Raw genomic sequence first — 11,171 nt, 5'->3', positions numbered from 1 at the left:
CAAATCCCATCTCTTCAGTCAATTGTTTTTTTGGCGGATTTCTCTGATCCATTTTGTGATGATCAGTGTTCAGGTTTATAAAATAACTTTTATGGCAGTTTATTTATTTATTTTAAAAATACATATCAGTATTTTGGGGTCAAATCTTTTGCATTTTGTCTTGTGTAACCTCAACAGTCTTTTGGCGCCTCTTTGAATGACTACCTACCCATGAACTGTCTTGATTTTTTAAGCACAGTTTAAACACAAAATAAAATGTCTGTGATTTATTTGTGATGTCTAAATCTATAATAGACTAACAAACAATATAACCAGTAGGTTGATGCACCATCCAATACTGGTCTTAAAGGGATAGTTCACTGAAAATGACAATTGTGTCATTGTTTACTCTCACTCATGTTGTTACAAAACAGTATGACATTCTTTCTTCAAAAAAAAAAAGGGGTAAAAACTCATACAGATTTGGAACAACCAGAGGCCTGAGACCTGAGTAAATAATAACAAAATATTCATTTCAAATTTTCATTTTATCCTTTAAAGGATAGCAATTAGCAACTGAATTATAACTAATATTGTTTGAAAATGATAAGGAAACATGTATACACACATAAAAGTAAAAAAAACAAAACATACTTTTAAGACCCAAGCATTTTGTTTTGACTTTTTTTGAGGGTTTTTACGTGTTAAAACCTTCCATAGTTCATGATAGTATTGTTCCCCCATACTCTCTAATTCTGATTCCAGTTGAGCAGTTCTTCTCCTCCAGGTTTTTGACAACAACCACACGGACAAACTATTTTGGAAATAAAATCTATGTATACTGTACATTTTATTTTGGGATATATTTTGAAGAATGATAGACGTAATTTTTTCCATACTCACTTTTTTACAAACTCACTCAGGTTTAGTCACTTGAGGGTGAACAAATGATGACGAAAGTTTATGGAAAACATTTTTGTGTGAAATGTAATCTCTTTAAACTGTGTCACCTTTTGAATGGTTTCCCACCTAATTCTAGAAGCCCCGAGAAATTTGCAGCAATGTTCACCTGGAAAAGATACACACTTGTTGTTGCTTAATAATCATATCAACCTGCATCAGCAGCACTGATATTATTAAGAACTCAACATATGTCTCTGAGTGTATAAAAGCAGCTCTCCCTAAAAGAGACCTACAGTTGAGATCATTAGAAAATATGACTCTATCTAGCAGTCTGTGCACTCTTGGCAGCAGTTCACTGCGAGGAGCTCTTTAATGGGTAAGTTCAGATACTTTTTTTCTTTATTGACTTATTACTATATGTCAGCCTTGTTTCTTGTTCATAATGAATAATTGTCTTATTTTCTTTCATAACAGAGACCAAGTTCTCAGAATCCATGCAGAATCTGAAAGCCACATTCATGCTTTGAAGGAGCTGGAAGAGGACGTGGAATCTGGGGTATGACCGTTTTATATCTGCTGACATATTTCAGTTTTCACTTGAACACCAACAGTTTTTATTGCATATATATATATATATATATATATATATATATGTATGTGTGATCCTCTAGCTGGATTTCTGGACTCATGGCTTCTCAACTGAACGGCCTGTTGACACCATGTGCAGGTGTGTAAAATACAGATCAAAAATAAGAACTGCAATGATCAGCCTGTGCAAAATGTATCAATCAAATCAATATCACTAGAAATTACATGGTAAAGCTATTTAGAATTTTCATTTTGTCCCAGAATAAAAGCTGTTAATACCGCAAATAAAACTGTAACATACAAGGTTTTTCTGTGTCTCAGGAACTTTTGGACGAGGAGAAAGCAGAGATGGTTGGTAATGCAGCACCAAGAGTTTCAACTTTGCTGCATATCATGACCTGGAGATTGTAAGTACATGGACAAGAAAACAATTTGCATGATATAAGAATGATGATAGGCTTTTCTAACATGAACAAATGTGACCCTGGACCACAAAACCAGTCTTAAGTCGCTGGGGTATATTTTTAGCAATAGCCAACAATACATTGTACGGGTCAAAATTATCGATTTTTCTTTTATGCCAAAAATCATTAGGATATTAAGTAAAGATCATGTTCCATGAAGATATTTTGTAAATTTCCTACTGTAAATATATCAAAACTTAATTTTTGATTAGTAATATGCATTGCTAAGGACTTTATTTGGACAACTTTAAAGGCCATTTTCTCAATATTTTGATTTTTTTTGCACCCTCAGATTCCAGATTTTCAAATAGTTGTATCTCGGCCAAATATTGTCCTATCCTAACAAACCATACATCAATGGAAAGCTTATTTATTCAGCTTTCGGATAATGTATAAATCTCAATTTCGAAAAATTGACACTTAAGAATGGTTTTGTGGTCCAGGGTCACAAATGTCTGAATATTTTATTCACTTCAGCTATACAGTTTTATGGACACCCTTGTTGCAAGTCACCCTAACCTGATCACTAAAGTGCACATTGGCAACTCCTGTATGCCCTGAAGGTAAAGTCTGATACAGTACAAATTATGTGATTGTGAACACAGGTTTTGTTTAATCTATTTACACTGATTCCAGTTCAGCACAGGTGGTGTCAGTCGACCAGCGATCTGGGTTGATGCTGGAATCCACTTACAGGCTTCTGCTGTGTGGATCGCCAACAAGGTAAGATGAATGAAAAAAAATGTGATAAAAAATCATTTTAAATGTGTGGAATAATGGTCTTTTCTGCTTTAGATTGCTTCAGACTATGGCATTGATCCCTCTGTGACCTCTCTCCTTGGTCAAATGGATATCTACTTGATGATTGTGACTAACCCTGATGAATATGTTTTTACTCACACAGGTCACCTGCTGTTGAACTTACTTATTGGTGGCGTTTTGTTTTGGTAGATATCCAGACTCCTGAGCAATCACAGCTGCCATCGTGACAGCCCTTAGACTCTCAGTTTAGAGAAAGAAAAATACTCCGAGCTCGCAAAATGGTTAACAATTTTTTGGAGTCTGAGGTTTTGTTGAGCGGGGGTTTTTGATTCCAATGACCCCCTTGCAGTGTTATTTTAGTATTATTTATCGTTTTTAGTAAGATTTTGAATTAGCTTTTATTTTTTAATTTTTCAGTTTTGATTTTAATTTTGTTGAATTTTTAGTCATTCTGATATGCATTTTTGTCATTTCATTACTATTACTTTTTAATAAATATTGCTATGTAGTTTTATGTTTATTTCAGATTTAGTTTATTTTTAGTCCAGTTTTAGTTTTCAATCCAGTTTTAGTCGGTCAATCATTTTATTAATTTTATTTCAGTTAGTTAGCCAAGGCAACATTTTTAATTTCTTAATTTGTAATTTTTTCATATATTTATATTTCAGTTGATTTCAGCTTTATTTCACTTAACACAAAATAGTTGATAGTTTTTGTATATAAACAGAAAGATTTGTCTGATGCTTTAAAAATAGTAATTGATATGACAAAATTAATGGCTAAATTAAATAAATGCAATTTATATTGTCATTGTATTAAAGCCAAAATAAATTTACTATTAATGTACCATTAAAAATATAGGCTTTTAAATAAATATTATTTTAAATGTTTTTCTACCCAATGTGTTGTATAGATGTGTAGATGTATAAATCTGAAGATAAACATTAAATGAATCTTTATTTATAAGGATTAAATACTTTAGTAAGAAGCAGGTTGGTACCAAAAAATAAACCAAATTCTGAGGTCTTGACATGCACATTTTTAAGACCTTTCATACAATAATTATTGTTCCAAAAATCACTTAATGTAACGGTCAAAAACATGAAGCAAATATGCATTAAAATGTTCTCTACATTCAGAACCATATGTGGCTTAAAACTTGCTCCATGAACTCTGGCTCCTCCTGCCGTGGTGCTGATCCCAACAGGAACTGGGATGCTGGTTTTGGTGGTATGTAGATATCATCATTGTCTTGTTGCAATAGTAGGCTACACAATAAACAGTAACTGTAGACATGTTCTGCCAGGTCCCGGAGCCAGCAAGGACCCCTGTTGCGACTCCTACCACGGGCCCTATGCCAACTCTGAGGTCAAAGTGAAAAACGTTGTGGACCTCATCATGGGCCACGGCAATTTCAAATCCTCCATCTCCATGCACTCTTACTCCCAACTCTTAATGTATCCCTATGGTTACACATGCACAGACGTTCCTGACAAGTCTGAGCTTGTAAGTCAAATTCATATCCATTTAAATTTTTTATAATCTGGTCGGATGTGTTTATTATTTATTTTTGTATAATATTTTGTGTTGTTGTTTTCATTTATTGTAGCATTCTGTTGGCACAGCTGCAATCGAAGAACTCACCTCCATCTATGACCAGATACCAAGTTGGAAGCATCTGCAAAATTATCTGTAAGTAGACTGCATGCTCTGTTTGAGTACCAAGATATGGCTTCTGACTGTTTTCTGATTGGGATACTGGCCTGTTATATTTCAGACCAAGCAAGTGGTGGAAGCATCGATTGGACCTACAATACTGGCATCAAATATTCCTTTGCCTTTGAGTTGCGTGATACAGGTTTCTACGGTTTCCTGCTCCAGCCAACCAGATCGTCCCCACTGCAGAGTAGTGATGGCCACTTTCGAAGCACCGCTTCGTGAAGCTTCGAAACTTTTGTGAATCATTTGTTTCGAAACAGTGGTTCGGAGTGCGTATCAAACTGCCAAAGTCACGTGATTTCAGTAAACGAGGCTTCGTTACGTCATAACTGTTTCGAAATTTCAATGTTTAGCCGCTGGGGGGCGATCTCTGTAAAATGAATCATGCGTGAATCATGCGAGTTCATTGAGATCGCCCCCCAGAGGCGAAACATTAAACCAGCGTCTATAGTTTTAACCTGATCTCAGATCAGTTTCATCAATTTGTAGACATTTTTAACGAGACATTTGTGTACCGGTAATTAAAAGAATGAGAAGTCGATAATACTACGGCCTCTATATAGAAGCTGTCCATAAAACAAACAAAACAAGCCTGCAAATTAATATAAAATATTTTAAAAACCACATATCATACAGACACTTCATATTTAATGGTATTTTATTATTTTTATTGCATTTAATGTAGTATACTTTCAGTAAAACATTTGCAATGGGCTTTAAAAGCTTTTTTATGCATGTTTTAGCCTGAGTTTTGTTGCATTTACACACTTTTGATTATTTAATTTTCTAATCTCATTAAACTGCTTAACAACGAACGTCTCTGTTAAAAAGCAGTTAACCAGCTGATGTACAACAGCATTGACACTAGCTCGATCTGTTCGTTAACTTGATGTGCTCAGTAATAACAATGATTAAACATCTTTTTACAGCCGATTCACAATGTTTAAACTTTCAACAAGTCAGCCGTTCACTTAGATCATGTTAAACAAGTGCAATTTAACCACAATGAACAACGTTTTCCCCTGAGGTACTTACACTTGAAAAGAGCCGCGTCGCCGCCTTCCACCATTTTCGAATATGATGCCTCCTCTCCTGTGGCCTCATGGGATAGTAAAGTGTCCATCGTATGCATGCTACGGAATTCGGGCGGAAGTAGTAGGTCATCCGGGTACTTCTCGCCTACTGTTTTTCGAATACTATGAATTCGGACATACTACTCGCCTCGCATACTGTTTTTCGCCTACTATATAGTATGGAAGTATGCGATTTCGGACGCAGCTCTGGCTTGGTCTCAAATACTTTATGGAATATGTTCGTAATCACCCTTATTGAGAGAAATGTATTGAAGGTTCAATAAAGGTCTCAGACACCCTTTGCTGGAGTAGTTATTTTGAATAAAAACACGACAACATATTTTGCCATTAAATGTTGACATAATATTGCCTTTTCACAATTATTTTATTACTATTTTGCCTCAATCACAGTATAGTTTTAAAAATACATTGATTTTTTTTATTTTATTGTATGTTTTAAATCAAAAGCGTATATTATGATTTCTTTTTGAATACATTGTGTAATATCAAGATAGTTGGGGCAAGATACAAATGTCAGAATATGCCACATGTATATTTATGAATTATTTGATTATAAAACTTTAAATTGTATTCTGAATTAATCCTAGATGTATATTTACGATATTTTTACTTGATAGATTTGTATTTCTGGAAGTGCCTCTAAATTTTTTATTTTTCTTTGAGGTGATTTTCGAATCGGCAGATTCAGCAGTATATGACGCAGTTTTCCCGCCGTCAGCTTTTTTCTGTCAGCAGCTTTCTTTGAGTAAAGCAGTTATCTGGCTCATCCACTAATGAAATATGGGTTTCTTAAAACAGTTAGACGTCGAAAATTTTAAGTCCTGGCGAGGAAAACAAACTATTGGCCCATTTAAAAGGTTTAATTGCATAATTGGCACTAATGGATCAGGTAAGTTGGTAATTAAGCTAATTTGCGTGGCTAATCTTATAAAACCGTTTGCTACTGTATATCGCTAGCGCAAAATTAATCAACTTATTAGTACATTTGCTAAATAACCTACATTATGTAGATGGTTAACGTGCTACATACGGTTTTGAAGAAAAATGTCCAATATGTTTAAGTTAAGTCACTTAGTTGGCCTCATTATCTGTCTATTAATTGTATTTTATGTCGATTTTTCGTTATTATTTTGTATAGATTTTGGCAAATATAATAACATTAAAGTTCTTGAATGGGAAAGATTGCAATGAAATACATTTTAATAATATTACGTTAATGGCGCCAAAACATGTCGTTTCGCGTACTAAAGCCGTTTTTCAGAAATATCAGGAATATAAGATGCAGCATTATTGATATATAACGTTATAGTATTGTATACTGGTCTACAGAGGCGGACAGTAGTGAAGTAGTTTTACTTTACTCAAGTAAATTTAAAAAGTATCTGTAGTTTATCAGAGTGTTTTTCTTTGGAAAACTTTACTTAACTAACTTACATTCCAAAGCATAATGTCATACTTTTTTACTGCACTTCATTTCATAAATAAAAGTTGTTGTTTGTTTTACCTTTAATACTTAAGAACATTAAAAATTTACTTTCTTGTACTCAAGTAAATCTTTGAATTACTTTTACTTGAGTAAGTTAAAAGTAAGAAAGTAATAGATGTCTAATGTAATTAAGTATTAAATTATATTTAATATGAAACGTTGTGCAGTAAAAAGTACAATATTATGCTTTGGAATGTTGTGAAGTAAAGTTTTCTCAAAAAAACACTCTGATAAAGTACAGACACCTGAAAAGTACTTTTACAGCAGAGTAAAAATTCTTCACTACTGTCCGCCTCTGCAAAATATAGCAAGAAAACCATATAAATAACGTTACCTTGTTATCTTCTCATACTATCAGTGTAACTTACCACAGTACCACCACAGTTTTTAAAGTGTAATAGCAGCAAAAATCGTGTACATGTTTTGCATGCTAAAATGTTTAGGAGGCATCATCAGTATTGATTACAATGATTGATTCTTCCCATTTTTTCCAAGGCAAATCTAATGTCATGGATGCTCTTGGATTTGTGATGGGAGAGAGAGCAGTAAATCTTCGTGTTAAACACACCCGAGATCTTATCCACGGTGCCCACATCGGCAAACCCTCGTCCACCTTCGCCAGCGTGAGCATGATATACTGTGGAGACAATAATGAAGAAATGATCTTCAGCAGGCGCATTTCAGGTGAGTGTGATTGAGCTCAGTCTAAAATATATGATAGATCAAATTTAATTGTTTTCTGTTGGTATGATTCATTTTTTTATAGGGGAATCTTCTGAGTATCGTGTGAATGGTAAACAGGTCACTTTGGCAAAGTACACTGGCGAGCTGGAGAAGATTGGCATTGTGGTGAAAGCAAAGAATTGTCTGGTGTATCAGGTGCTTCAGTGGTCAACAAATGCTGTAGCGTTTGGTTATCGGTCTTTATGATAATTTATAATGTTAATATTTATTTTTACACTGATCATCAGGGTGCTGTGGAGTCAATTGCCATGATGAATGCCAAAGAACGAACAAAGATGTTTGAACGAATCAGCAGCTCCGGAGAGCTGAGCGCCGAGTATGATGCCAAGCTGGCGGCCCTGCAGAAAGCCAAAGAGGACACCCAGTTCCACTTTAACAGGAAGAAAGCAGCTACAGCTGAGAAGAAACAAGTCTTCAAAGATAAGACTGAGGTATTAAACTAAAGACCTGACAGATGTCAAAATGTTTACATCCTCTTTACAATGTATTTGTCTCGATCTTGTCAGGCGGAAAAATATCAGGCGCTGGTGGATGAACACAGAGAAAACAAACTCCAGCTGACCCTCTTTCAGCTTTTCCACAATGAGAAAAAGATAGACGCACAGTCAGAATCACTGAGGGACATGCAGGATGCTGCAGCGCAGCAGAAGAACAGCCTGGACGTCTATGAACAAACTGTGAAGGCTCAGAAGAAAGAACATGGGCGCATGAATCGAGAACTTCAGCAGTTGGAGAAGGAGATCAGGTTGAGTCACCGGCAATGCATTTTGACTGGCAGTGTCTTTAAAATAAATATTTTTTAAATTAAAAATAAATAAAATATGTAGATTTCAACAATTTAGATTATTTTTTTTAAATATATACATTTACATTTTTATATATTTAAAAAAAGAACAAAAATTATATATGTGTATATATACACATACAGTAGATATATATAATTGTACTATTTATTTTAATTAATAACTAACAAGTTTTTTCATTGTGCATTCCAATTAATCTCAATCAAACTGCAGTTGGGTTATTTTGATTAGGTAAAAAATTACTAAAAAAAATACTAGCTAACTAACAATAAAACAATAAAAACATGATAACATAATAAAAAACATGATTTTTGAAAATTAAAAAAAAAAAACGAGTTATTGCAAACTCTTCATATATATATATATAGATAGATAGATAGATATATACACACACACACACACACATTTGTATATATATTTATATTAGTCTCAGTATATAATGTTTCTCCCAGATCTCAGGAGCAGATCCTCAATCAGCAGAGGCCTCAGTACATCAAAGCTAAAGTGAACACCTCCCACCACGAGCAAAAAGTGGAGGAGGCGCACAGATCGCTTCAGAAGAACCAAAGTCAGCAAGCCAAAAAGGAGCAGGAGCTGCAGGAGCTAAGGAGCGAGCTGGCTGAGCTGGAGAAGGCCTGGAAGGCCTCTGAGAGACAGATGGAGGAAGAGGCGGCTCAAAGAGGAGATGGAGTGCAGCTAGAGGAGAGCCAGGTTAAAATTAGGAATGCACCGAAGTATCGGCCGCCGATATTTATCGGCTGATTTTTGATTATTTTAAAGCCATCGGCATATCAAAAATAGCATGAAAAGGGCCGATACCGATGGTTTATTAATTAACTGCATGGAGACAATGAGTTGCATGTCTGTTGCATAATCCAATGTTTTTCTCTGGGCAAAGTAATTAAATACTTGCCAAAATAAAATCTGTACAAAATTTAGTTTGTCAGACAGCACGGCATGCAAATGTGACGCCGACGCATCCAACGCGCTCAGCTGTAAACTCATCATAGGTAAGCTGCAATGGCAGTGCCCCGGCTTTAGTTTATCCGAGGATATCTCACGAACCGCCAAGCATTAGGCCTACATTTAAGTGAAAATGAATGGCAGGTAATATGCAGCTTTTTGTGTGTTTGAAACCAGCAAAAAATGGCAGGATCGTGTAGAACACGGGTTCACACAAGGTAATTTCACGCACCTGCAGCGCGTCTGTGAACGGAGAAAATGGAATAAAACTATATGCTACATAAAAAGGAATTATATAGGCCTATACACTAAATATATTTCACTTAAAAGTAATTAAATACTTGCCAAAATAAAATCTGTACAAAATTTAGTTTGTCAGACAGCACGGCATGCAAATGTGACGCCGACGCATCCAACGCGCTCAGCTGTAAACTCATCATAGGTAAGCTGCAATGGCAGTGCCCCGGCTTTAGTTTATCCGAGGATATCTCACGAACCGCCAAGCATTAGGCCTACATTTAAGTGAAAATGAATGGCAGGTAATATGCAGCTTTTTGTGTGTTTGAAACCAGCAAAAAATGGCAGGATCGTGTAGAACACGGGTTCACACAAGGTAATTTCACGCACCTGCAGCGCGTCTGTGAACGGAGAAAATGGAATAAAACTATATGCTACATAAAAAGGAATTATATAGGCCTATACACTAAATATATTTCACTTAAATCATTAACAGATTAACAAAACGAAAGAAAAAATTGTGCTGAGTTTTGGATAATTGTAACACGCTCCTAAGTTCACAGAAAGGAAAACCTAGATGGCAGAAAGCTGTTTTCTTTATTTTGCAAAAGCTTTGCAGTTTTGAATCGCGTCGGCGACTCACACGCACATACAACATATTTTTTGCTAACTTGACATAGCAGCCTGTTCATTATCAAAATAAAATACAGTTAAAGATGCATAAAAAGTTACACTGCTCAATAGGGATGTAACGATTCACTCAACTCACGATTCGATTCACGATTTTGATTTCTCGATTCGATTCACTTTTTTTTTTTTACAAAATGAGATTTAAGACAAATTATTAAATTAAATGTGTCCTTTTATTATTGCTTGGACAAAATGCTGCATGTTTCTTTGTGAAATTGAAATATAACATTATAATATACTAATATAGCACTTGTATATTATTGCTCTTTTGTTGGTTTTGATTGCTTCTATTGTCCTCATTTGTAAGTCGCTTTGGATAAAAGCGTCTGCTAAATAACAAAATTTAAATATAATGTAAATGTAAATAACAAAACTAAATTAACATTTTAAAACAAGCCCCAAATCAAATAAATAACACAAATAAAAGAAATCTCTTCATATAAACAAAATAAGGCTTTGTCTCTGCTCTTTCCATTTAAAATTAGAGGCAACCACTGCATTTTAATCATGATCCAAACAAAGATGCTGCATACATGCAACATGAGCAGTTTTTAATCTAAATTACATTGTATAGTTTCGAAAGTTGAAGCAAAAACAGAATGGTTTGACTTCAGTTTTGGGAAATTATGCATAACAAATATCTGCATGAAACAGAAACAGACGAGCTGAATGAGACGCAGATTCACTCTCTGCCAGCAGGTGGCGCTTAAAACGTTTCCTTGCTTTCCGCTGTAAACAA

At 34.9% G+C, this 11,171-nt stretch overlaps 1 protein-coding gene and 1 pseudogene across 2 annotated transcripts in view; both read left to right on the top strand.

Moving 5' to 3' along the window:
- Positions 1-1,569: 1,569 nt before the first annotated feature.
- Positions 1,570-4,606, top strand: LOC107732781 (carboxypeptidase A1-like; annotated as a pseudogene).
- A 1,644-nt stretch (positions 4,607-6,250) lies between these two features.
- The window catches only part of smc1b (structural maintenance of chromosomes 1B), a 19,970-nt gene continuing 15,049 nt past the window's right edge, over positions 6,251-11,171 (top strand). Inside the window, exons 1-6 of one of the 2 annotated variants that reach the window (XM_016544206.1) lie at positions 6,251-6,398; positions 7,491-7,679; positions 7,762-7,874; positions 7,967-8,170; positions 8,246-8,484; positions 8,995-9,253. In XM_016544206.1, coding sequence (XP_016399692.1) covers positions 6,290-6,398; positions 7,491-7,679; positions 7,762-7,874; positions 7,967-8,170; positions 8,246-8,484; positions 8,995-9,253 — 1,113 coding nt within the window. In that variant the 5' untranslated portion in view covers positions 6,251-6,289. Of the gene's footprint in view, positions 6,399-7,311; positions 7,368-7,490; positions 7,680-7,761; positions 7,875-7,966; positions 8,171-8,245; positions 8,485-8,994; positions 9,254-11,171 lie in introns of those variants that run through there. The other variant, XM_016544207.1, reaches the window with a different exon arrangement.

The sequence above is a fragment of the Sinocyclocheilus rhinocerous genome, unplaced genomic scaffold (genome assembly GCF_001515625.1).
Source record: "Sinocyclocheilus rhinocerous isolate Xijiao unplaced genomic scaffold, SAMN03320098_v1.1 scaffold2415, whole genome shotgun sequence".
In the NCBI taxonomy this organism is placed as follows: domain Eukaryota; kingdom Metazoa; phylum Chordata; class Actinopteri; order Cypriniformes; family Cyprinidae; genus Sinocyclocheilus; species Sinocyclocheilus rhinocerous.
This window is presented reverse-complemented; position numbering and strand designations above follow the sequence as displayed.